The sequence below is a fragment of the Salmo salar genome, chromosome ssa15 (assembly GCF_905237065.1).
Source record: "Salmo salar chromosome ssa15, Ssal_v3.1, whole genome shotgun sequence".
Taxonomy (NCBI): domain Eukaryota; kingdom Metazoa; phylum Chordata; class Actinopteri; order Salmoniformes; family Salmonidae; genus Salmo; species Salmo salar.
In genome coordinates, this window is record NC_059456.1 from 8,463,575 (window position 1) to 8,491,125 (window position 27,551).

A 27,551-nucleotide genomic window follows, 5' to 3' on the forward strand; every position below is an offset into this window, starting at 1 on the left:
GTAAAACTCCAGTCACAAGGTCTGAGTCTCAAGTAAAACTCGAGTCACAAGGTCTGAGTCTCAAGTAAAACTCGAGTCACAAGGTCTGAGTCTCAAGTAAAACTCGAGTCACAAGGTCTGAGTCTCAAGTAAAACTCGAGTCACAAGGTCTGAGTCTCAAGTAAAACTCCAGTCACAAGGTCTGAGTCTCAAGTAAAACTCCAGTCACAAGGTCTGAGTCTCAAGTAAAACTCCACTCACAAGGTCTGAGTCTCAAGTAAGACTCGAGTCACAAGGTCTGAGTCTCAAGTTAAACTCGAGTCACAAGGTCTGAGTCTCAAGTAAAACTCGAGTCACAAGGTCTGAGTCTCAAGTAAAACTCGAGTCACAAGGTCTGAGTCTCAAGTAAGACTCGAGTCACAAGGTCTGAGTCTCAAGTTAAACTCCAGTCAAGTCCAAGTCGTGCATTCTAAGAACTAAGTCAAGTTGAGTCACACATTTTCAAGTCAAGTAAAAAAATATAAATCTATACAGGCTAAGACTTGTGGAACTACAAATCGTTGTCTATTTATTGAGGCTACCAAACAGCCCTTTTCATTATTTTGTCTACAACCCATTTTGATGATGTAATTGTAAAATAGGGCCCTTGTAGCAGCCGTTAAGGGCATGACACCAGCAGAAGGCAAGGCAGGTTGACGTGCTCAGAGCGTACATTTATTTACAGATCTTGTTGATCCAATGGTGAAATCGCCATATCATTAAGCAATAAGGCCTGAGAAGGTGTGGTATATGGCCAATATCCCACGGCTAAGGGCTGTTATTACGCACAACGCAACGTGGAGTGCCTGGATACAGCCCTTAGCCGCGGCATACTGGCCATTTATCACAAACCCCCATGATGCCTTATTGCTATTATAAACTGCAACATGGTAGAAACGCAACATGGTAGCAGCACAAAACATGGTACAAACATTATTGGGCACAGACAACAGCACAAAGGGCAAGAAGGTAGAGACAACAATACAGCACACAAAAGCACTCTTCCTGACAGTTGTGGTGTCGTCAGTAAGAGTGTCCACGATCTGAGTCTTTGACTGAAGAGATTGAGATAAAGTTGTCCAGTTTGAGTGTTTGTTGCAGCGACTGGAACTTATAACCAATAAACTGATTTTATAATGTAAAAGGCAATTTCCACATCCGTTGGTACATCCTAATCAGATATGATGATTATTAATGATGTTTCAACAGCACGCATACACGGAACAACCATTTACCTCGTATTCAACGTTCTGACTCCAAAGGGTGTATAGCCTATTTCTATACGCACTGAGGCGCGCACAATCCTTATGTTACGCGCAACGCAAATGACAGAGATACACGGAACTCAGACACACCGAACTCAGACACACGGAACTCAGACACGCTGAACTCAGACACACCGAACTCAGACACACGGAACTCAGACACGCTGAACTCAGACACACGGAACTCAGACACACGGAACTCAGACACACGGAACTCAGACATAACCCGGGAAATGTGAACAAAGGAAACCAGACATTGAATTAAATAAACAGAACTTGTACCTCATGAGTCTTGAGAATGTTCATGTCCACTGAGTAAGAAATGGTTGGCTAAATTTGTTTATTTTTTTTAAATGTATCGGAGCAAGCCTATCAAACCTGAAACATAAAATGTGGACGTGTTGCAATAAACGGTACGAGATGGAATGATTAAACGCCAGCAATTATTGTAGTATTATATGGAATATATATTTACGACATAGGGCCTATTCTTTTAAATGTGTGAAAGCAACGTCAAACATTTCAATAAGACAACAACAACAAAATCCCTCCACTGGCGGAAGTTTGGAGAGCAGAAGTGAAGAGCTATGGTGCGTCTTCACCACAGTAATAATAAAATGGAACAACGATTTCCAAATGCAAGCTTCATACATTAAGTAAATGATCAATGTCAAGCAAGTGTTACATACCAAAACACCAGTAGGCCTATGCTAGTAATTGTTGCCCCATTGCTGGTGAGCTTGCAAAGTAAACAGTTAATATTCTTGATCTCCAAACAATTTTTGGAGCTGCATATTTATTTATTTATTATGGCAATGGTACCCAATGGTGTAAAGTACTTAAGTAAAAAATACTTTAATGTACTTCTTAACTAGCTTTTTGGGGGGTATCTTTACTGTACTATTTATTTTTGACTACTTTTACTTCACAAAATGTCTAATGAAAATAATTTACATTTAACTACATACATTTTCTCGGGACACCCAAAAGTACTCGTTACATTTTGAATGTTTAGCAGGACAGGAAAATGGTCAAATTCACACACTTATCAAGAGGACATCCCTGGTCATCCCTACTGCCTCTGATCTGGAGGACTCACTAAACAGAGAACATCCCTGGTCATCCCTACTGCCTCTGATCTGGAGGACTCACTAAACAGAGAACATCCCTGGTCATCCCTACTGCCTCTGATCTGGAGGACTCACTAAACAGAGAACATCCCTGGTCATCCCTACTGCCTCTGATCTGGAGGACTCACTAAACAGAGAACATCCCTGGTCATCCCTACTGCCTCTGATCTGGAGGACTCACTAAACAGAGAACATCCCTGGTCATCCTTACTGCCTCTGATCTGGTGGGCTCACTAAACACAAATGCTTTGTTTGTAAATTATGTCTGACTTTTGGAGAGTGCCCCTGGCTATAGGTACAAAAATAACATATGTGCTGTCTGGTTTGCTTAATATAAAGAATTTGAAATGATTTATACTTTCTGTGTACTGCTATATACAGAGGGAGAGCAGGATTAGTCTAGACTACCATTCTATAGGCTGGCTCAGTAGCCTACAGTAAGATCCCAGTCGGACTACAGTAGACTCTCACTTTACATTGGGCAGCTGAAGGAAACTAGTACTCCCCCCCCCCCATAAAGCCGATCATACAAAGGAATTTAATTCGGGGCCTCAGCAGAGCAGCCAGACAGTAAAACCTGCCAATCCGGCTTGGGAACTACAGCTTTAATCCACAACCCATCTGGGACCCACAGACAGACAACGACATGGTGAATCAAAAAAAAAAAAAGATCTTTGTTTTTCTTGTAACACTACAAGCCACTTAGCACTTTTACAAAGTTGGCTTTAGCTAGCCCAGATCGGTTCCCATTCTCCCAACCTCATTACTAACTACCAACGAGCCATATAAGTACTGAATAAGACTCACACACACAGAGAGAGAGAGAGAGAGGCATCATGAGGAGTTTTTTTGGGGGGTTGTTGCTCTGTAATACTACTAGCCTCCTAGTCATTTGACGAAGTCGGCTTTAGCTAGCCCAGATCGGTTCCCAATCTCCCAACAACACTGAACAACAAAAAAAGCTGTTGGTCCAATGTTTCATGAGCTGAAATAAAAGATCCCAGAAATGTTTCATACTTCAGTGGACAAATGCTCACCTTCGATGGCCACTGGCACGCTGGAGAAGTTTGTTCTTCACAGATGAATCGCGGTTTCAACTGTACCTGGCAGATGGCAGACAGCGTGTATGGCTTTGTGCCCCATGGTGGCGGTGGGGTTATGGTATGGGCAGACATAAAATACGGACAACGAACACAATTGAATTTTATCGATAGCAATTTCAATGCACAGAGATATCGTGACGAGATCCTGAGGCCCATTGTCGTGCCATTCAGCCACCGCCATCACCTCATGTTTCAGCATGATAATGTACAGCCCCATGTCGCAAGGATCTGCACACAATTCCTGGAATCTGAACATTTTCCAGTTTTTCCATGGCCTGCATTCTCACCAGACACGTCACCCATTGAGCATGTTTGGGATGCTCTGGATCGACGTTTACGACAACATGTTCCAGTTCCCGCCAATATCCAGCAGCTTCACACAGCCATTGAAGAGGAGTGGGACAACATTCCACAGGCCACAATCAACAGCCTGATCAACTCTATGTGAAGGAGATGTGTCGCACTGCATGAGGAAAATGGTGGTCACACCAGATACTGACTGGTTTTCTGATCCATGCCCCTACAGTTTGGTGACGAGTATGAAGCAAGGGCCAGCCAACGAGAGCGTACAGGTCGAAGTGGTGGGTAGTATATGGGGCTTTGGTGACAAAACGGATGGCACTGTGATAGACTGCATCCAATTTATTGAGTAAGGTATTGGAGGCTATTTTGTAAATGACATCGCCGAAGTCGAGGATCGGTAGGATGGTCAGTTTTATATAGGGTATGTTTGGCAGCATGAGTGAAGGATGCTTTGTTGCAAAATAGGAAGCCAATTCTAGATTTAACTTTGGATTGGAGATGTTTGATGTGAGTCTGGAAGGAGAGATTACAGTCTAACCAGACACCTAGGTATTTGTAGTTGTCCACATATTCTAAGTCAGAACCGTCCAGAGTATTGATGCTGGATGGGCGCGCAGGTGCAGGCAGCGATCGGTTGAAGAGCATGCATTTAGTTTTACTTGTATTTAAGAGCAGTTGGAGGCCACGGAAGGAGAGTTGTATGGCATTGAAGCTCGTCTGGAGGTTTGTTAACGCAGTGTCCAAAGAAGGGCCAGAAGTATACAGAATGGTGTCGTCTGCGTAGAGGTGGATCAGAGACTCACCAGCAGCAAGAGCGACATCATTGATGTATACAGAGACAAGAGTTGGCCCAATAATTGAACCCTGTGGCACCCCCATAGAGACTGCCAGAGGCCCAGACAACAGGCCCTTCGATTTGACACACTGAACTCTATCAGAGAAGTAGTTGGTGAACCAGGCGAGGCAATCATTTAAGAAACCATAAAGGCCTGATTGGTGGAGTGCTGCAGAGATGGATGTCCTTCTGGAAGGTTCTCCCATCTCCACAGAGGAACTCTGGAGCTCTGTCTGAGTAACCATCGGATTCTTGGTCACATCCCTGACCAAGGCCCTTCTCCCCAAGTCAACTGTGGGACCTTATATAGACAGGTGTATGCCTTTCCAAATCATGTACAATCAATGGAATTTACCACAGATGGACTCCAATCAAGTTGTAGAAACATCTCAAGGATGATCAATGAAAACAGGATGCACCTGAGCTCAATAGCAAAGGGTCTGAATACTTATGTAAATAAGGTATTTCTGTTTTTATTTTTAATAGATTAGCAAACATGTCTACAAACCTGTTTTCGCTTTGTCATTTTGGGGTAGTGTGATGTCATTATGGGGTATTGTGATGTCATTATGGGGTATTGTGATGTCATTATGGGGTATTGTGATGTCATTATGTGTGTAGATTGATGATCCAGTTTAGAATAAGGCTGTAATTTAACAAACTGTGGAAAAAGTCAAGGGGTCTGAATACTTTCCGAAGGCACTATATCTTAGCTAGCATTCCTGCTGGCAAGGCTGGTAGACTTTAGAAAAGCAAGAAATTACTAAATATACTGAATAAGACTCACATTCCATTCAATCTTTAAACCAGATTTTAGCAGAGATGCAGAGAAGCATTTTTAGTTTCTTTTAACAAAAAACCCCCCCACCAGTCAGGAGGATACAGACAGCTCAAGAGGTATGACTAGATATACAGAAAAGGATTCATATATAATGATTATGGCTCTGGATTACAGGAAACTGCTATTTCAGGTGTTTGAAAAATGCTAAATTCCGCCAATTCTCTAAATTAAATTAGGGAGTCCTGGGTTTGGGGAGGGAGGGGTCCCGGGGATTTGTTGTTGTGATTGTCAACCCACACGCAACCTAACCATGAGACGTTATCACTCTGCAGTTTAGATTGGATTGTAGCAAGAGGAGGGGGTTTGTTGTGGGTAAATGGGGATTTTAGGGGGTTAAATTGCTTTGAGAAGGATGGCTGGTACAACATGGTGGACCAATATATAGACTAGGGATTATTTTAGCCTGGTCTTTGACTTGCGGTTTTATTGTTCTTTGAGATACCAGATGTGATGATGATGTGTTTTATTTTATTATTTTACACCTTTTTATGACAACAACAATAATGTTTTTTTTTTTTTGAAAGGTCAACCAATCAGGGGGACCTGGGTTCAAATACTATTTCAAATATCTCAATTACTTTCACATACATTCAAAGTAGGTATTCAGATATATTTTATTTGAAAAGACAAATAGTTGCATTTTTTTTTTTATGTATTTGGAAATACACTTGGAAAGTGTTTTGAAACATTCAAATACACTCCCATGCATTTAGCCTAGGTATTTGAAAACAGTATGTTACAAATAATAATTAAAATACTAAAATAAAAGTACTTTTTTTTTGTTGGACTGTGTATTTGAGACCTTTGAACCCAGGTCTGAAACCAATAAACACTGGATCATCAAGGGTACTTTTCTCTCCCTCTCTCTTCCCATAGCTCCATCCAACACTTGTATTTCTGTACCACCGATCCAAACCCACTGATCAATCGCCTTGCTGGCACTGATAGACCATTATACCCTGGCAGCATAGCCCATCTTAGCCTGGGAATCAGTCACACTTTAACTTTCAGATGAATATCTGCCTGTGGTCCCCGTCTACCCACACCACAATGACTAAGAAAAGCAAAGCATTTGAACAGATGATTAAACAACATTATTCAATCTGAGAGCCAGGGCTTGTATCTTTTATACAAGTCTCTAATTCTTTCCCTCAGAAGGCAAAGGTTGCGCCCCGAATGGCACCATATTCCCTATATAGTGCACTACTTTTGACCAGGGCCCTATACGGAATAAGGTGCAGTTTGGGACAACAAGATAAGTTACCATTATGTGGGCAGGCAGAGTTACAGCTCCTACTGGTTGTGGGAAAAAGGAGAAGAGTGTTTTTTCACAGGTCCATGAGAAAAGAGCCAGCTCACAACTTCATAGTCCTCCTGGTATAGTTAGTCTCACAGCCCGGGGAAAAGTCTGATATCCCTCCCTCCAACTTTCTCTCCCTTCTCCAACTCTTTCTGTCAGTCTTTCACACTCTCCCTTTTCTCTTGCTTACTTTCAATCTCTCTCTACACCACCCCCTCTCTCATTCTTATGACCAACAGGATCTCTCTCTACACCTCCCCCCACCACCCACCCACCCCCAGCGCGTTGGCCGAGAAGAGAGAGACATCAGACGTAGCCTAACGAATCCCCTAGACTGACAGTACTGGTACTCAGACAGGCTTTTACCCCTAGACTGACAGTACTGGTACTCAGACAGGCTTTAACCCCTAGACTGACAGTACTGGTACTCAGACAGGCTTTAACCCCTAGACTGACAGTACTGGTACTCAGACAGGCTTTAACCCCTAGACTGACAGTACTGGTACTCAGACAGGCTTTAACCCCTAGACTGACAGTACTGGTACTCAGACAGGCTTTACCCCTAGACTGACAGTACTGGTACTCAGACAGGCTTTACCCCCTAGACTGACAGTACTGGTACTCAGACAGGCTTTTACCCCTAGACTGACAGTACTGGTACTCAGACAGGCTTTTACCCCTAGACTGACAGTACTGGTACTCAGACAGGCTTTAACCCCTAGACTGACAGTACTGGTACTCAGACAGGCTTTAACCCCTAGACTGACAGTACTGGTACTCAGACAGGCTTTAACCCCTAGACTGACAGTACTGGTACACAGACTGGCTTTACCCCTAGACTGACAGTATTGGTACTCAGACAGGCTTTTACCCCTAGACTGACAGTACTGGTACTCAGACAGGCTTTACCCCTAGACTGACAGTACTGGTACTCAGACAGGCTTTAACCCCTAGACTGACAGTACTGGTACTCAGACAGGCTTTTACCCCTAGACTGACAGTACTGGTACATGACAGGCTTTACCCCTAGACTGACAGTACTGGTAGTCAGACAGGCTTTAACCCCTAGACTGACAGTACTGGTACTCAGACAGGCTTTTACCCCTAGACTGACAGTACTGGTACTCAGACAGGCTTTGCCCCTAGACTGACAATACTGGTACTCAGACAGGCTTTTACCCCTAGACTGACAGTACTGGTACTCAGACAGGCTTTAACCCCTAGACTGACAGTACTGGTACTCAGACAGGCTTTTACCCCTAGACTGACAGTACTGGTACTCAGACAGGCTTTACCCCTAGACTGACAGTACTGGTACTCAGACAGGCTTTAACCCCTAGACTGACAGTACTGGTACTCAGACAGGCTTTACCCCTAGACTGACAGTACTGGTACTCAGACAGGCTTTAACCCCTAGACTGACAGTACTGGTTCTCAGACAGGCTTTACCCCTAGACTGACAGTACTGGTACTCAGACAGGCTTTAACCCCTAGACTGACAGTACTGGTACTCAGACAGGCTTTAACCCCTAGACTGACAGTACTGGTACTCAGACAGGCTTTAACCCCTAGACTAACAGTACTGGTACTCAGACAGGCTTTAACCCCTAGACTGACAGTACTGGTACTCAGACAGGCTTTACCCCTAGACTGACAGTACTGGTACTCAGACAGGCTTTACCCCCTAGACTGACAGTACTGGTACTCAGACAGGCTTTTACCCCTAGACTGACAGTACTGGTACTCAGACAGGCTTTTACCCCTAGACTGACAGTACTGGTACTCAGACAGGCTTTAACCCCTAGACTGACAGTACTGGTACTCAGACAGGCTTTAACCCCTAGACTGACAGTACTGGTACTCAGACAGGCTTTAACCCCTAGACTGACAGTACTGGTACACAGACTGGCTTTACCCCTAGACTGACAGTATTGGTACTCAGACAGGCTTTTACCCCTAGACTGACAGTACTGGTACTCAGACAGGCTTTACCCCTAGACTGACAGTACTGGTACTCAGACAGGCTTTAACCCCTAGACTGACAGTACTGGTACTCAGACAGGCTTTTACCCCTAGACTGACAGTACTGGTACATGACAGGCTTTACCCCCTAGACTGACAGTACTGGTAGTCAGACAGGCTTTAACCCCTAGACTGACAGTACTGGTACTCAGACAGGCTTTTACCCCTAGACTGACAGTACTGGTACTCAGACAGGCTTTGCCCCTAGACTGACAATACTGGTACTCAGACAGGCTTTTACCCCTAGACTGACAGTACTGGTACTCAGACAGGCTTTAACCCCTAGACTGACAGTACTGGTACTCAGACAGGCTTTTACCCCTAGACTGACAGTACTGGTACTCAGACAGGCTTTACCCCTAGACTGACAGTACTGGTACTCAGACAGGCTTTAACCCCTAGACTGACAGTACTGGTACTCAGACAGGCTTTACCCCTAGACTGACAGTACTGGTACTCAGACAGGCTTTAACCCCTAGACTGACAGTACTGGTACACAGACTGGCTTTACCCCTAGACTGACAGTATTGGTACTCAGACAGGCTTTTACCCCTAGACTGACAGTACTGGTACTCAGACAGGCTTTACCCCTAGACTGACAGTACTGGTACTCAGACAGGCTTTAACCCCTAGACTGACAGTACTGGTACTCAGACAGGCTTTTACCCCTAGACTGACAGTACTGGTACATGACAGGCTTTACCCCTAGACTGACAGTACTGGTAGTCAGACAGGCTTTAACCCCTAGACTGACAGTACTGGTACTCAGACAGGCTTTTACCCCTAGACTGACAGTACTGGTACTCAGACAGGCTTTACCCCTAGACTGACAGTACTGGTACTCAGACAGGCTTTAACCCCTAGACTGACAGTACTGGTTCTCAGACAGGCTTTACCCCTAGACTGACAGTACTGGTACTCAGACAGGCTTTAACCCCTAGACTGACAGTACTGGTACTCAGACAGGCTTTAACCCCTAGACTGACAGTACTGGTACTCAGACAGGCTTTAACCCCTAGACTGACAGTACTGGTACTCAGACAGGCTTTACCCCCTAGACTGACAGTACTGGTACTCAGACAGGCTTTAACCCCTAGACTGACAGTACTGGTACTCAGAGAGGCTTTTACCCCTAGACTGACAGTACTGGTACGAAGACAGGCTTTTACCCCTAGACTGACAGTACTGGTACTCAGACAGGCTTTAACCCCTAGACTGACAGTACTGGTACTCAGACAGGCTTTAACCCCTAGACTGACAGTACTGGTACTCAGACAGGCTTTTACCCCTAGACTGACAGTACTGGTACTCAGACAGGCTTTACCCCTAGACCGACAGTACTGGTACTCAGACAGGCTTTAACCCCTAGACTGACAGTACTGGTACTCAGACAGGCTTTAACCCCTAGACTGACAGTACTGGTACTCAGCCAGGCTTTAACCCCTAGACTGACAGTACTGGTACTCAGACAGGCTTTAACCCCTAGACTGACAGTACTGGTACTCAGACAGGCTTTTACCCTTAGACTGACAGTACTGGTACTCAGACAGGCTTTAACCCCTAGACTGACAGTACTGGTACTCAGACAGGCTTTAACCCCTAGACTGACAGTACTGGTACTCAGACAGGCTTTTACCCCTAGACTGACAGTATTGGTACTCAGACAGGCTTTAACCCCTAGACTGACAGTACTGGTACTCAGACAGGCTTTAACCCCTAGACTGACAGTACTGGTACTCAGACAGGCTTTAACCCCTAGACTGACAGTACTGGTACTCATACAGGCTTTTACCCCTAGACTGACAGAGCAGCAGAGGGTTTGGGGTTGGTTGGCTGAAGTTTCACCTGCAAAGATGTTGATGAAAGTTTATGGATTGGTCCTAAAATATTTTCTACTTCTACATCTCTTGTCCTCCAAAACAGCATGAAAGCATCCTTCTCTACTAACCACACATATTACACTCTACCAGAGACTCTTGGAGAAAAACCATTGAGCTATTTTCAATCCAGTTCCCTCACACAGCTGTATGGGAAGGAAGGAAGGAAGGAAGGGAGGGAGGGAGGGAGGAAGGAAGGAAGGGAGGGAGGGAGGGAGGAAGGAAGGAAGGAAGGAAGGAAGGAAGGAAGGAAGGAAGGAAGGAAGGAAGGAAGGAAGGAAGGAAGGAAGGAAGGAAGGAAGGAAGGAAGGAAGGAAGGAAGGAAGGAAGGAAGGAAGGAAGGAAGGAAGTCTTGCGGCTAGCTATCTAAACTTGAAATTGGCAGTCACTCTCACTCAGATACCATATTAAAAGCTGGCAAAATGTGGAGAATTGCGGGAAATGAACCCCAACTCGCAAGACTGCACGTGTGGGTATGGATGTGGGTACAGATGTGAGTATGCAGACCCGGGAGTCACTGTGGGCCCCCCCACCTCGTCATGATGAGTTAAGATGTGTTTTTTTTTCAGACACAGCCAGTTTACAGGGAAACTGATTCACAGAGTATAGTCTCTATAGTCTCTATCCCTGATCTAGGGAAACTGATTCACAGAGTATAGTCTCTATAGTCTCTATCCCTGATCTAGGGAAACTGATTCACAGAGTATAGTCTCTATAGTCTCTATCCATGATCTAGGGAAACTGATTCACAGAGCATAGTCTCTATAGTCTCTATCCCTGATCTAGGGAAACTGATTCACAGAGTACAGTCTCTAAAGTCTCTATCCATGATCTAGGGAAACTGATTCACAGAGCATAGTCTCTATCCCTGAACTAGGGAAACTGATTCACAGAGCATAGTCTCTATAGTCTCACAGCCAGTTTACAGGGAAACTGATTCACAGAGTATAGTCTCTCTAGTCTCTATCCATGAACTAGGGAAACTGATTCACAGAGCATAGTCTCTATATTCTCTATCCCTGATCTAGGGAAACTGATTCACAGAGTATAGTCTCTATAGTCTCTATCCCTGATCTAGGGAAACTGATTCAAAGAGCATAGTCTCTATAGTCTCAAAGTGTTTTAGGGCAGGCGGTAGTCAAGTACTATTTCAGAAAGTCCGGACGGAAACATGCATGTGGATAACGAACCCCCCACCTCGCGACCCGGATCAACTATTGAGTATGAATACTTTAGGGCTCTAGAGGAAGTACGCAGATGACAGTACAACCCCAGGAAGTCAATATTATCTCATCAAGACCTCTTACATGGACCCTACTGCAGTACAACCCCAGGAAGAGTTACCTCTTACATGGACCCTACTGCAGTACGACCCCAGGAAGAGAGACCTCTTACATGGACCCTACTGCAGTACGACCCCAGGAAGAGTTACCTCTTACATGGACCCTACTGCAGTACGACCCCAGGAAGAGAGACCTCTTACATGGACCCTACTGCAGTACGACCCCAGGAAGAGAGACCTCTTACATGGACCCTACTGCAGTACAACCCCAGGAAGAGTTACCTCTTACATGGACCCTACTGCAGTACGACCCCAGGAAGAGAGACCTCTTACATGGACCCTACTGCAGTACGACCCCAGGAAGAGAGACCTCTTACATGGACCCTACTGCAATACGACCCCAGGAAGAGAAACCTCTTACATGGACCCTACTGCAGTACGACCCCAGGAAGAGAAACCTCTTACATGGACCCTACTGCAGTACGACCCCAGGAAGAGAAACCTCTTACATGGACCCTACTGCTGTACGACCCCAGGAAGAGAAACCTCTTACATGGACCCTACTGCAGTACGACCCCAGGAAGAGTTACCTCTTACATGGACCCTACTGCAGTACGACCCCAGGAAGAGAGACCTCTTACATGGACCCTACTGCAATACGACCCCAGGAAGAGAAACCTCTTACATGGACCCTACTGCAGTACGACCCCAGGAAGAGAAACCTCTTACATGGACCCTACTGCAGTACGACCCCAGGAAGAGAAACCTCTTACATGGACCCTACTGCAGTACGACCCCAGGAAGAGAAACCTCTTACATGGACCCTACTGCAGTACGACCCCAGGAAGAGTTACCTCTTACATGGACCCTACTGCAGTACGACCCCAGGAAGAGAAACCTCTTACATGGACCCTACTGCAGTACGACCCCAGGAAGAGAAACCTCTTACATGGACCCTACTGCAGTACGACCCCAGGAAGAGAAACCTCTTACATGGACCCTACTGCAGTACGACCCCAGGAAGAGAAACCTCTTACATGGACCCTACTGCAGTACGACCCCAGGAAGAGAAACCTCTTACATGGACCCTACTGCGGTACGACCCCAGGAAGAGAAACCTCTTACATGGATCCTACTGGGGTACGACCCCAGGAAGAGTAACCTCTTACATGGACCCTACTGCAGTACGACCCCAGGAAGAGAAACCTCTTACATGGACCCTACTGCAGTACGACCCCAGGAAGAGAAACCTCTTACATGGACCCTACTGCAGTACGACCCCAGGAAGAGAAACCTCTTACATGGACCCTCCTGCAATACGACCCCAGGAAGAGAAACCTCTTACATGGACCCTACTGCAGTACGACCCCAGGAAGAGAAACCTCTTACATGGACCCTACTGCAGTACGACCCCAGGAAGAGAAACCTCTTACATGGACCCTACTGCAGTACGACCCCAGGAAGAGAGACCTCTTACATGGACCCTACTGCAGTACAACCCCAGGAAGAGAGACCTCTTACATGGACCCTACTGCAGTACGACCCCAGGAAAAGAAACCTCTTACATGGACCCTACTGCAGTACAACCCCAGGAAGAGAAACCTCTTACATGGACCCTACTGCAGTACGACCCCAGGAAGAGTTACCTCTTACATGGACCCTACTGCAGTACGACCCCAGGAAGAGAGACCTCTTACATGGACCCTACTGCAGTACGACCCCAGGAAGAGAGACCTCTTACATGGACCCTACTGCAGTACGACCCCAGGAAGAGAAACCTCTTACATGGACCCTACTGCAGTACGACCCCAGGAAGAGAGACCTCTTACATGGACCCTACTGCTCTATCATTACTGATCACAGACAATGACTGCAGTTGTTGAGTTATTGTTTTGAAGGTTTTACCTGTGTCACTTCCCAAGCGAAGGTGAAAACATGGCTTTTGTGCTGCCGTTATCCCTCCATCCCTCCCTCACAGACATGCAACCTCCTTTTGATACCATGTCACATGATGCCAGTCTAACTAAGCCTGACTTGACACACACACACACACACACACACACACACACACACACACACACACACACACACACACACACACACACACACACACACACACACACACACACACACACACACACACACACAGACACACACAAACAGACAGACACACACACACACACTCCCTCCCTCCCTCCCTCCCTCTCTTCCTCCTCCCTTCCCTCCCTCTCTTCCTCCTCCCTTCCCTCCCTCCCTCCCTCTCTTCCTCCTCCCTTCTCTCCCTCTCTTCCTCCTCCCTTCCTCCCTCTTTTCCTCTTCCCTTCCCTCCCTCCCCCTCCCTCCCTCCCTCCCCCCCTCCCTCCCTCCCTCCCTCCCTCCCTCCCTCTCTTCCTCCCTCCCTCTCTTCCTCCTCCCTCCCTCCCTCCCTCCCTCTCTTCCTCCTCCCTCCCTCCCTCCCTCCATTCCCTCCCCTCTCTGCCTCTTCCCTCCCTCCCTCCCTCCCTTCCCTCCCTCTCTTCCCCCTCCCTCCCTCCTTCCCTCCCTCCCCCCTCCCTCCCTCACTCCCTCCCAGTCTCCAGTGGTTATCATGTGTCCAATAGACTCTCTCTCCCTTCACTGCCAACTAACCACAGAGTCTGCCTGGCCAAACACACTGAGGGCATTTGTCTGCTCTAAACTATGCCATGTTAGACAGCTCCCTAGCTGCTCACTGGCACAACATGGATGGTAAAACTGTGCCAAGTTGAATTTCCAGGATTGTTTCTGCCTCTGACCGTGTGTGAGACGAAACACCTACAGTTTCCTACAGGTTTTCACTGAAGAGAGTTGGTCCAACAAGCCCTAGGCCTCTGTGGTTGAGTGGGAGTGTGCAGCAACATACACATTATTCATGATGATTAAGATGCATTACTATCATTAGAAAAAGCTCCTCCTACCTGGCTCCCGTGACGTCGACGCCCACCATCAGCTGACCGTTGAGTGACAGCAACTCGTCTCGTAGTTTGATTCTACCGCACCTCGCCGCGGGACTTCTCTTCCTCACTTCCGTTACCCAGATACAGCCCACGTCCAACACGGGTCCCTGATCCCCCTTCCTCCTCCTCCTCCTCCTTCCTCCCTTCTTCCTGTCCTCCCCCTCCGGATCCCCGAATATCGGGATGTTACCGAAACTGAGTCCCAGCTCTGCCTCGTCCCCCTCTCGCTTGGTGAGGCAGACGGCTCGCACCTCCGCGTCCACAGCTCCGCACGGCGTCGTGGGTCTGAGGGCGGTACTCTGGATGTCTCCTTCCTCTGTGAAGTTGAGCTGGATGTATTCCACCAGTTTCTGTATAGCGGCCTGACATAGAGACATGTCTCCGCTGGTACCTCTGCAGCCGCCGCTGTTGACCGTGTTGCCACTGACCGTGTTGCCACTGACCGTGTTGCCACTGACCGTGTTGCAGGCATCCTCCTCGTGTTCTGACTCCTGGGATACAGTTGGAGTTACAACAATGGATTGAAGTATCACTCCACAATATTACAGAGACTGACAATAGGTCATACAGATTTCAGAACCACATTGTGGACCACCGTTAGACTTTAGAAGAACCAATCACAGTAGGCACTCAAAGTACAGTACGTAATTGATGTCAGCTATAAGAAATGACATCACCCACACATGTATGCAAAAACAGACCTGGTACGAGTTCTGGTCTGGGTCTCTGCTGGTGGTGGACTGCTGGTCTGGGTCTCTGCTGGTGGTGGACTGCTGGTCTGGGTCTCTGCTGGTGGTGGACTGCTGGTCTGGGTCTCTGCTGGTGGTGGACTGCTGGTCTGGGTCTCTGCTGGTGGTGGACTGCTGGTCTGGGTCTCCATAGTGGTCCTCGTACCTTGTCTGGGCCACCAGGAGCCAGTCCTCCAGTAGATGGATGTGGCTCAGGGCGTTCTCCTGGGTGATGGGCATCGTGGCTGGGGCTGGGCCGGACCAGAGTCCCCCTGCATCCTGGGTCGATGGGCCCCTCTAGAGGCACCGAGGCTGGGAAGGGTTGTGGGAGTACGGCTGATAACTGTTAATATAAATCCAAACACAGGAAGCTTTGTGGACTGAAGCTGCCTCCATCTCTAGCGATGGTGTTTGAAGACTTCGGGCTTCAGAGGAGCGAGAATCGAGGAGTTTGTGTGTCTGCCGCATTTCCCCCGTTCAGTAACGCCCCGGTCATGATGTCATCACCCAGAAACAAAAGCAGAGCTGTCAGGGAAGTGTGTGTGTGTGTGTGTGTGTGTGTGTGTGTGTGTGTGTGTGTGTGTGTGTGTGTGTGTGTGTGTGTGTGTGTGTGTGTGTGTGTGTGTGTGTGTGTGTGTGTGTGTGTGTGTGTGTGACGTGGTCTCGGCTCCTTACACTCTGAGGGGTAACTGGAGAGAAAGTAGGGCCATTATCCGCTTGGCTGGCAGGGTTCCGGACCAGGCAGGGTAGAAATATCTGATAACTGAGACTGACGAGGGAGAGGGTGTGTGTGTCTGCACTGACACACACACACACACACACACACTGGAGAAGAGTTGGGCTCAGGCGCCATTCACCTACAGAGAAAAGCAGAAAAGTCTACATCAGAGAAGTTGTAGTATGCTTGGCCAAAAATGGTCCTGGTGAAAGATGGTGCACTCTGTAGAGAAGAGCTTTCCATTTGAGGCTTTATGACCAAGCTGGGTTTCCTGCACTCTGACATTCGTCTGTGGTTAGCACAGTTTAGCAGCTTGACATCGCACACACACACACACACACACACACACACACACACACACACTTTTCCAGACTTGAGATCATGGAGGCAATTTCCATGTAAAAAGACCCATGAGCACCAACATGTGAAGTTCACTGGATCACATCAAATTTGGTGTAAAATGAAAGCTAAGAGTCTATATTTTTTTTGTGGTCTAAGACACGGCATTACAGTGCTGAGGCACTGACCGGGAGCCCCAAAGGGCAGTGCACAAAAGGCCCAGCGCCGTCCCGGTTAGCTATAGTGATTCCTTGTGGAAAGCCTAGCGCCTGTCAGTCGAACAGTGTTTTCCTTTGACACATTGGTACGGCTGACTTCCTGGCTAAACAAGCAGTGTGTTAAGAAGCAACGCGGATTGGCGTGTCATGTTTCGGAGGACACACGTTTCGGCCTTCGCTTCTTGGGAAGTTGCAGTAATGAGACAAATTCATAACTATCAATTGGATATCACAAAAATGGGGTGAATTTTTGTTTATAAATTTGTATTTTTTTAATAAATGAAAGACACAGTCTGGGAACTTAAGCACAATAAATTCGTAACATATTGTACGAATTGTATTTGTAACATATCAAATTGCAAAAAAACATGATTTTCTTTTGCAGGACGTAACATATATGAAATGGATGACATAGTACACAACTGGATGACGTAGTACACAACTGGATGACGTAGTACACAACTGGATGACGTAGTACACAACTGGATGACGTAGTACACAACTGGATGACATAGAACACAACTAGATGACATAGTACACAACTGGATGACGTAGTACACAACTGGATGACGTGGTACACAACTGGATGACGTAGTACACAACTGGATGACATAGTACACAACTGGATGACGTAGTACACAACTGGATGACATAGTACACCAAAAACTGGGACCCGTTTTGGCTCTTGAGCATCACTTTCAAAACTACTGGCTGAAATTATTTTTTAAATTCTGGAGCATCACTTTAAGGCAGGGTTCCCCAACTGGTGGCTGTGAAGAGCCAATGCGTAGAATGATACCCAAACATGTAAAGGAGAATATTGCATTTTTCTACCTTTGTGTACCTATACAGCATACATTACAATATGTCACATTTCACATATCCACATGTCTGTATAGTACAGATCAGTGACCCCTGTTACCGTCATTCCGTTACCGGGTGTTGATCCACCTCACTTACTGTAGTTCAATAACCAAAATAAATGTTTTCAAACTCAAGATGTCATAAGCTGACACCCCATTCTTTCTGCAGACATCTTTCAATCTTAATTCAGAGCAGATATTTAACACGTCGTCGCATTACAAAAAAAACTGAGGGTGATTTTACCGGCATTATTTCACAAAACTTTACATCTGCACTGCTCTTCAAATATACACCGCCTTTGGAAAGTATTCAGACCCCTTGACTTTTCCCTCCATTACGTTACAGGCTTATTCTAGATAGAGTGGTTACTACCAGCTTGGACCACTAACAGAATGTCCACTCCACCCACTTCTCTTGATCTGTCAGAGGTGATAAAACTATCTCTGTCGTTTTAATGTGTCTATCAGAGCTAGAGCTGTAGATGTGGGAAATATTCAGTTCAACTCTTGGAGGACAATAGAAGCTGAGATCTATGCTTATTCATTAACATAATGTATTTACAGAGTGAAGCCTTCATCAGGGTATTTACAGATTGAAGACAAAGTGAAGAAACCGGGCGGAGCAGGTCCTTCGGGTCTCAGCTGAACCTGAACCAGGGACAGAGACAACAGCTGAACTGAGAGGTCCTTTCCTCTCAGCTCTCACCACAGTCTGTCTCTGACACATCACATTGATGCCAAGCTAGCAGGGACCACAGAGAAATTACTACCCTGGAGCTGTGGAGCTGGGGCTCCAAATAAACTGGGGCTTTTGTGGTGCCATCCATCTACTCCTCTTCTGTCTTCTTCCCTCTAGTCCTCTCCTCCTTCATTCCTTCCTCTCCTCTACTCATTCCTTCCTCTCCTCCTTCCTCTCCTCTCTTCTCTCCCCTCTGTCTCCACTCTCCTCTCGCCTTTGTCTCCACTCTCCTCTATTCCTCTCCCCTTTGTCTCCACTCTCCTCTCTACCTCTCCTCTCTTCCTCCCCCCTTTGTCTCCACTCTCCTCTCTACCTCTCCTCTCTTCCTCCCCCCTTTGTCTCCACTCTCCTCCTTCCTCTCCTCTCTTCTGTCTCCACTCTCCTCCTTCCTCTCCTCTCTTCTTTCCCCTTTGTCTCCACTCTCTCTTCCTCTCCTTCCTCCTCTCCTCTTTTAGTAACAAACTCATATACAGTATATAAAGTCATTCCAATCGTGTCATGCAGTGTTTGTTATATTTAGAAATAGTGAAATAAATAAAAAACTGTCTTTATAAAGAGAATTGATATGCCTTGTAAGGGAATACCATTTTAAAGAGTCCCAGCTCTAAACTAGCCCCTCGCTGTCCTACACTGTCATGCGAGAGGAATGGTCTAGATGGTGTGTGTGTGTGTGTGTGTGTGTGAGTGTGTGTGTGTGTGTGAGTGTGTGTGAGGGTTGGTTTTCCTATCCTTGTGGGGACCTACAATCCCCAAAAGGAGAGTAAAACAAGGAACATTCTCCCTTGTGGGGTCATTTCCCCACATCCCCATGAGGACAAAGGTTATTTTAAGTTTAGGGGTTAGGTTAAGGGTTAACATTTGGGTTAGGTTTAAGGTTGTTGGGTTTTGATGAGTAGTGGGTGGATTGAAGCATGTTGTGTCATTTAAGCCGTGATGGTGACCCTCCCTCTAGGATGTAACCTTAATCCATTGGGAACAGAGAAATCAGTGTCAATAACAGAAGACTAGATTTTCTCTGTCTCTGTCTCTCTGTCTCTGTCTCAATTAAATTCAATTCAAGGGGTTTTATTGGCATGGGAAACATATGTTAACATTGCCAAAGCAAGTGAAGTAGATAATATACAAAAAGTGAAATAAGCAATAAAAATTAACAGTAAACATTACACTCATTCAAGTTCCATAAGAATAAAGACATTACAAATGTCATATTATGTCTATATACAGTGTTGTAACAATGTGCAAATAGTTACAGTACAAAAGGGAAAATAAATAAACATAAATATGGGTTGTATTTACAATGGTGTTTGTTCTTCACTGGTTGACCTTTTCTTGTGGCAACAGGTCACACATCTTGCTGCTGTGATGGCACACTGTGGAATTCCACCCAGTAGATATGGGAGTTTATCAAAATTGGGTTTGTTTTAAAATTCTTTGTGGATCTGTGTAATCTGAGGGAAATCTGTGTCTCTAATATGGTCATACATTGGGCAGGAGGTTAGGAAGTGCATCTCAGTTTCCACCTCATTTTGTGGGCAGTGTGCACATAACCTGTCTTCTCTTGAGAGCTAGGTCTGCCTAAGGCGACCTTTCTCAATAGCAAGGCTATGCTCACTGAGTCTGTACATAGTCAAAGCATTTCCTTAAGTTTGGGTCAGTCACAGTAGTCAGGTATTCTGCCACTGTGTACTCTCTGTTTAGGGCCAAATAACATTCTAGTTTATTCATTCACTCTATGTGCACACTGCCCACAAAAGGTGGAAACTGAGCTACACTTCTTAACCTCCTGCCAAATATATGACCATATTAGAGACACAGATTTCCCACAGATCACTCAGACCCACAAATAATTTGTGTGCAATCACAGCAGAAAGATGTGTGGCCCGTTGCCATGAGAAAAGGGAAACCAGTGAAGAACAAACACCATTGTAAATACCTCCCATATTGATGTTTATTTATTTTCCCTTTGTACTTCAACTACTTGCACATTGCTACAACACTCTAGAGAGAGAGAGATTTTACCTAATTTTGTGGGCAGTGTGCGGCAGGGTAGCCTAGTGGTTAGAGTGTTGGGCTAGTAACCGAAAGGTTGCAAGTTCAAATCCCTGAGACACATTTCAGTTGAAGGCATTCAGTTGTACAACTGACTAGGTATCTTTTCCTTACATTGCCTGTCTTCTTTTGAGAGCCAGGTCTGATTATGGCGGCCTCTCTCAGTAGCAAGGCTATGCTCTCTGAGTCTGTACATTTGTGTATTTGTGGTCCAAGCAAATGTACCTTTTTTGGAACACCATTATTTTTTGTCTTACTGAGATTTACTGTCAGGGCCCAGGTCTGACAGTATCTGTGCAGAAGATCTAGGTGCTGCTGTAAGCCCTCCTTGGTTGGCACCAGATCATCAGCAAACAGTAGACATTTGACTTCAGATTCCAGTAGGGTGAGGCCGGGTGCTGCAGACTGTTCTAGTGCCCTCGCCAATTCATTGATATATATGTTGAAGAGGGTGGAGCTTAAGCTGCATCCCTGTCTCACCCCACTGCCCTGTGGGAAGAAATGTGGGTGTTTTTTTGCCAATTCTAACCGCACACTTGTTGTTTGTGCACTTGGACTTTATAATATCGTATGTTTTACCCCCAACACCACTTTCCATCAATTTGTATAGCAGATCCTCATGTCAATTTGAGTCAGAAGACTTCGTGAGAAGACTTCACCTTTGTTTTGGTTTGTTTGTTTGTCAATTGGGGTGTGCAGGGTGAATATGTGGTCTGTCGTACAGTCATTTGGTAAAAAGCCAATTTGACATTTGCTCAGTACATTGTTTTCACTGAGGAAATGTACGAGTCTGCTGTTAATGATAATGCAGAGGATTTTCCCAAGGTTGCTGTTGACGCATATCCCACGGTAGTTATTGGGGTCAAATTTGTCTCCGCTTTTGTGGATTAGGGTGATCAGTCCTTAGTTCCAAATATTGGGGAAGATGCCAGAGCTGAGGATTATGTTAAAGAGTTTAAGTATAGCCAATAGGAATTTGTGGTCTGTATATTTTATAATTTAATTTAGGATACCATCAACACCACAGGCCTTTTTGGGTTGGAGGGTTTGTATTTTGACCTGTAGTTCATTCAATGCAATTGGAGAATCCAGTGGGTTCTGGTAGTCTTTAATAGTTGATTCTAAGATTTGTATTTGATCATGTTATATGTTTTTGCTGTTTGTTCTTTGTTATAGAGCCAAAAAGATTGGAGAAGAGGTTTATCCATACATCTCCATTTTGGATAGATAACTCTTTGTGTTGCTTTTCATCGGTTCTTATTTTCCCAGAAGTGGTTAGATTCTATGGATTGTTCATTTACATTGAGCTGATTTCTGACGTGCTGTTCCTTGTTTTTCCATAGTGTGATTCTGTATTGTTTTAGTGATTCACCATAGTGAAGGCGTAGACACTCTGACCTCTACTGTTCTCCCTAATACTTCCTCTCGCTCTCTGAATAACTGATGATACACACACACACACACACACACACACACACACAAACATTTATACACAGTCACTGACATGCACGCACGCTGACATCTCATTCCCTTTAGCTCAAAAACACACCATAGGAAAGGCTTCTGCCATCATCAGTAGAGCCTACATGAAGTTCCACAGAAAACAAATCCTTTAATCTTAATTGTAAACACGCTGCTTTTCCTCCTGTTGATATATTATGATGAGCTATGAGCTCCCTGTGGATTTATGATGCTAAGCGTTAGCAAACAAACAACCCAGGTCAGTGTGTGTGTGTGTGTGTGTGTGTGTGTGTTTAGGGCTGCTGCCAACAATAACAACCTCCGCTTCAGTGGCGATAATGCTGGCAGTGACCCACATAGCGAGGGGCACACACACACACACACACACACACACACACACACACAGGATTATTAGGTTCAACAGGACATTTTCCTTGGTCATCTCTCCTTTCTTTCATTGATATTCATAATATCTGTTGACTTGGGAATTATCCTGCATTGGATATGATCCTGCATTGGATATGATCCTGCCTTGGGATTTATCCTGCCTTGGGGATTATCCTGCCTTGGGAATCATCCTGCCTTGGGAATGATCCTGCCTTGGATATGATCCTGCCTTGGGATTTATCCTGCCTTGGGATTTATCCTGCCTTGGGGATTTATCCTGCCTTGGGGATTATCCTGCCTTGGGCATTATCCTGCCTTGGGCATTATCCTGCCTTGGGGATTATCCTGCCTTGGGCATTATCCTGCCTTGGGTATTATCCTGCCTTGGGAATTATTCTGCCTTGGGTATTATCCTGCCTTGGGTATTATCCTGCCTTGGGTATTATCCTGCCTTGGGTATTATCCTGCCTTGGGAATTTATCCTGTGTCTGTTCTGTTGACAGTACATTGCTGGGTGTCTGAAACATTAAAACAGAATTCAACGTGAAACATTAAAACAGAATTCAACGTGAAACATTAAAACAGAATGAAACATGTAGAAGCCACTGCCTTGAGGGAAATACACTATGGAGGGACAAAGTAAACAAACTCCCTGTTAAATCCAAATGTATTCATAAAATACCAACCAAGTGAACCACAATGAACCTAAAGGGACGTGTATTCCATACAATCCCTGGGAAACCTTTTGAGACAAAACAATGGCACCAACTGTTCACGTCTATTGAATGTACTTCCACCTTGGATAGGAGGCAGTACAATGACGATGATTGTTCTCGGGGGTTAAAACTTTGTTGTTGTCATTTAGCACAAGTTCCAGATCCACAGGGTACCTAGATGACCCTACATTTAACTACGGTAACTTTGTTCAGCTCTGGTTTATTCATCACCTGTGTCTGTAAAATAACACCTATATTTCCACTATGTCTACTGTGTGATTATCGTTTCAGAATCTGTCAAATACAAAAACTAAAACCTATCCAAAGAAGCCACATTAAACTAAAACCTATCGGGCATCTGTCAAGGTACATGAACCATGGTGGAACAACTCTATTCCTATTGTAATCCACCTATCAGCTTCCAGAGAACCACTCTATTCCTATTGTAATCCACCTATCAGCTTCCAGAGAACCACTCTATTCCTATTGTAACCCACCTATCAGCTTCCAGAGAACCACTCTATTCCTATTGTAACCCACCTATCAGCTTCCAGAGAACCACTCTATTCCTATTGTAACCCACCTATCAGCTTCCAGAGAACCACTCTATTCCTATTGTAACCCACCTATCAGCTTCCAGAGAACCACTCTATTCCTATTGTAACCCACCTATCAGCTTCCAGAGAACCACTCTATTCCTATTGTAACCCACCTATCAGCTTCCAGAGAACCACTCTATTCCTATTGTAACCCACCTATCAGCTTCCAGAGAACCACTCTATTCCTATTGTAATCCACCTATCAGCTTCCAGAGAACCACTCTATTCCTATTGTAACCCACCTATCAGCTTCCAGAGAACCACTCTACCGTTTAGTTGAAGGAAGTGAACTCCCTCTCACACAGAGCGACATCTTAGTGACATTAAAACCCTCTCTACATGTACGTACTACCTCAATCAGCCTGACTAACCGGTGTCTGTATATAGCCTCGCTACTTTTATAGCCTCTCTAATGTATATAGCCTCTCTACTATATATAGCCTGTCTTTTTACTGTTGTTTTTATTTCATGACTTACCTATTGTTCACCTAATACCTTTTTTGCACTATTGGTTAGAGCCTGTAAGTAAGCATTTCACTGTTGTATTCGGCGCACGTGACAAATAAACTTTGATTTGATTTGGAGTGAATTCTCTTTGACTGAAATGTATCTTTGTCATGCATCCTGCTTTCCCAAAAGGTCTGCATAAAATTACAAAAATAAATAAAATGCAAACACACAAAGTTCTGTCTGCAGAGACGGCTATACAGACAAACTGTAGACTGTTTCAAAAGGACAGACGACACTAGATCCGATATGGAACGAGACCAGAACAGAAAAGAAAAGCCTTAACCATCACACAGATTGGGTGGTCTGGGGTCGTTCACCTAAAGAAAGCTTTTAGGAAAACCTTTTTCCTTCACACTTTCTTCACAGTCTGTCAGGACTTTCTAAAGGCGTTTCTGCTCTCTGCCAGATTCATCCAGTCATACAGACGTAAACATAGCATTTCCTTGTTAGTCCACACCTGTTGTTTACGAAACATGTGACAAATACAATTTGAATTTATTTTGATAAATTCCAAGCTTGAAAGTTCAATTTAAGAAAGCCATCTCTGTTTTAGGCCATTTAGGTCTTGTTGAGTTTCGTCATCCTTCATGTCATCGGCTAGACAAGATGCATTGTGTGTTACGGGTGTGTTACGGGTGTGTTACGGGTGTGTTACCGGGTGTGTTACCGGGTGTGTTACGGGTGTGTTACGGGTGTGTTACGGGTGTGTTACCGGGGTCTGTTACCGGGTGTGTTACGGGTGTGTTACGGGTGTGTTACGGGTCTGTTACCGGTCTGTTACGGTTGTGTTACCGGGTGTGTTACGGGTGTGTTACGGGTGTGTTACGGGTGTGTTACCGGTCTGTTACCGGTGTGTTACGGGTGTGTTACGGGTGTGTAATGGGTGTGTTACGGGTGTGTTACGGGTCTGTTACGGGTGTGTTACGGGTGTGTAATGGGTGTGTTACGGGTGTGTTACGGGTGTGTTACTAGTTTGAAATGCGATGGATGAAAAGCCTTGGGCACAGACAGACACACAGACAGGCAGGGAGACAGGCAGGCAGGGAGACAGGCAGGCAGAGAAACAGGGAGACAGGCAGACAGGCAGGGAGGCAGACAGGCAAGGAGACAGGCAGAGAAACAGGGAGACAGGCAGAGAAACAGGGAGACAGGCAGACAGGCAGGGAGACAGGCAGACAGGCAGGGAGACAGGCAGGGAGGCAGTCAGGCAGGGAGACAGGCAGAGAATCAGGGAGACAGGCAGGCAGACAGACACACAGGCAAGCAGACAGGGAGACAGGCAGGGAGGCAGGAAGATAGGCAGGGAAACAGGGAGACAGGCAGGCATGCAGGGAGGCAGGCAGGGAGACAGGCAGGCCTGCATGGAGACAGGCAGGCATGATAAACTGGGTTTGGGAGTCTTCTCCTTCTCCATGTCATGGTCAAGCTAAGCTTTGTGCATTTGGGGTTGTTACCCTTCAAGTGTTTAGGGTTTGAGATAGAGGAAAGCCTTGGCGACTAACCGAGAGAGACACAGTGCTGATTGACATGAAACAAACTTAGATTCAGACAGTGGATGTCTGTGTCTTCTTTGAAGGTTTCTAAAGTTGGGCCGGCCCATTCTGGTAATGACAGGGGCTTAACTGAGCAGGCCCCTTTCTGCTCCCCACATGGTCCTTCCCACGGGGTATACCCTTTCACCACCCTGGGCCATACTAGACATGTACTTATTACAGGACCAGATCAAAAGCTTGCTGACTTGCCAGTTTATTTTTTTTTAATTTTTTCAAACTTGGAATTTAATTCAAATCAAATTGTATTTGTCACATGCTTCGTAAACAACAGGTGTTGACTAACAGTGAAATGTTTATGTCTTTTTCTGTTGACTTCTTCTCCAAACCGTTCGGGACGCCACATCATCTAGAAGTGAGTCATTCATGTTGAAACTGGCTCACAGTGCACAGCTAATTTGCCACCATGCACTTTGAGGAATTTCAAACCTTCGGCGGTCGTCGTCACCGGCCTACTAGCTGCCACCGATTTATGTTTCTGTGTGTTTTGGTTATGTCTGTTTCGTTTGGGGATTTGTGCGGGATTGTTTATGTGTCATGCCTTTATGGGCACAAAGGGGAATATTGTCAATTCCTATTTACGCTGCGTGTTTAGGCATTAGGGTTGCGTCCCGTCCTTTCGTATTTTTGGAGCTGTTCTCCTACTGTATTATTGTGCACCCTGCCTTGTTGCGGCATTTTTTCTATTATTACTATTATTATTATTAAACGTGTGTTTCACGGACCTCAGTCTCCTGCGCCTGACTTCAACCCTCCTGCTATCCAAGTGTTTCGTGACAGTCACAGTGTTTACCAAGTCACAGTGTTTACCAAGTCACAGTGTTTACCAAGTCACAGTGTCTACCAAGTCACAGTGTTTACCAAATCAGTGTCTACCAAGTCACAGTGTCTACCAAGTCACAGTGTCTACCAAGTTACAGTGTTTACCAAGTCACAGTGTTTACCAAGTCAGTGTCTACCAAATCACAGTGTTTACCAAATCAGTGTCTACCAAGTCACAGTGTCTACCAAGTCACAGTGTTTACCAAGTCACAGTGTTTACCAAGTACAGTGTTTACCAAATCACAGTGTTTACCAAATCAGTGTCTACCAAGTCACAGTGTCTACCAAGTCAGTGTCTACAAAGTCACAGTGTTTACAAAGTCAAAGTGTCTACCAAGTCAGTGTCTACAAAGTCACAGTGTCTACAAAGTCACAGTGTCTACAAAGTCACAGTGTTTACCAAGTCACAGTGTCTACCAAGTCAGTGTCTACAAAGTCACAGTGTCTACAAAGTCACAGTGTCTACCAAATCACAGTGTTTACCAAGTCAGTGTCTACAAAGTCAGTGTCTACAAAGTCAGTGTCTACAAAGTCACAGTGTCTACCAAGTCACAGTGTCTACCAAGTCAGTGTCTACAAAGTCACAGTGTCTACAAAGTCACAGTGTCTACCAAATCACAGTGTTTACCAAGTCAGTGTCTACAAAGTCACAGTGTCTACCAAGTCACAGTGTCTACCAAGTCAGTGTCTACCAAATCACAGTGTCTACCAAGTCACAGTGTTTACCAAGTCAGTGTCTACAAAGTCACAGTGTCTACCAAGTCAAAGTGTCTGCAAAGTCACAGTGTCTGCAAAGTCACGGTGTCTGCAAAGTCACGGTGTCTGCAAAGTCCCAGATTCTGTCTGACAGAGACTCTGCGTGCCTTCCTTCCTGACTAGTTGAGACGCCCTGCATAGTTTC

At 45.5% G+C, this 27,551-nt stretch overlaps 1 protein-coding gene across 7 annotated transcripts in view; it reads right to left on the reverse strand.

Annotated features, from left to right (window-relative positions):
- The window catches only part of LOC106570928 (PDZ domain-containing protein 2), a 241,900-nt gene that overhangs the window by 185,922 nt on the left and 28,427 nt on the right, over nucleotides 1-27,551 (reverse strand). For all 7 annotated transcript variants that reach the window (XM_045695434.1, XM_045695431.1, XM_045695433.1 and 4 more), the window contains exons 2-3: nucleotides 15,653-16,536; nucleotides 14,913-15,442 (exon numbers count right to left, since the gene is read on the reverse strand). In XM_045695434.1, the coding sequence (XP_045551390.1) occupies nucleotides 14,913-15,442; nucleotides 15,653-15,919 (797 nt within the window). In that variant the 5' untranslated portion in view covers nucleotides 15,920-16,536. The remainder of the gene's footprint in view (nucleotides 1-14,912; nucleotides 15,443-15,652; nucleotides 16,537-27,551) is intronic.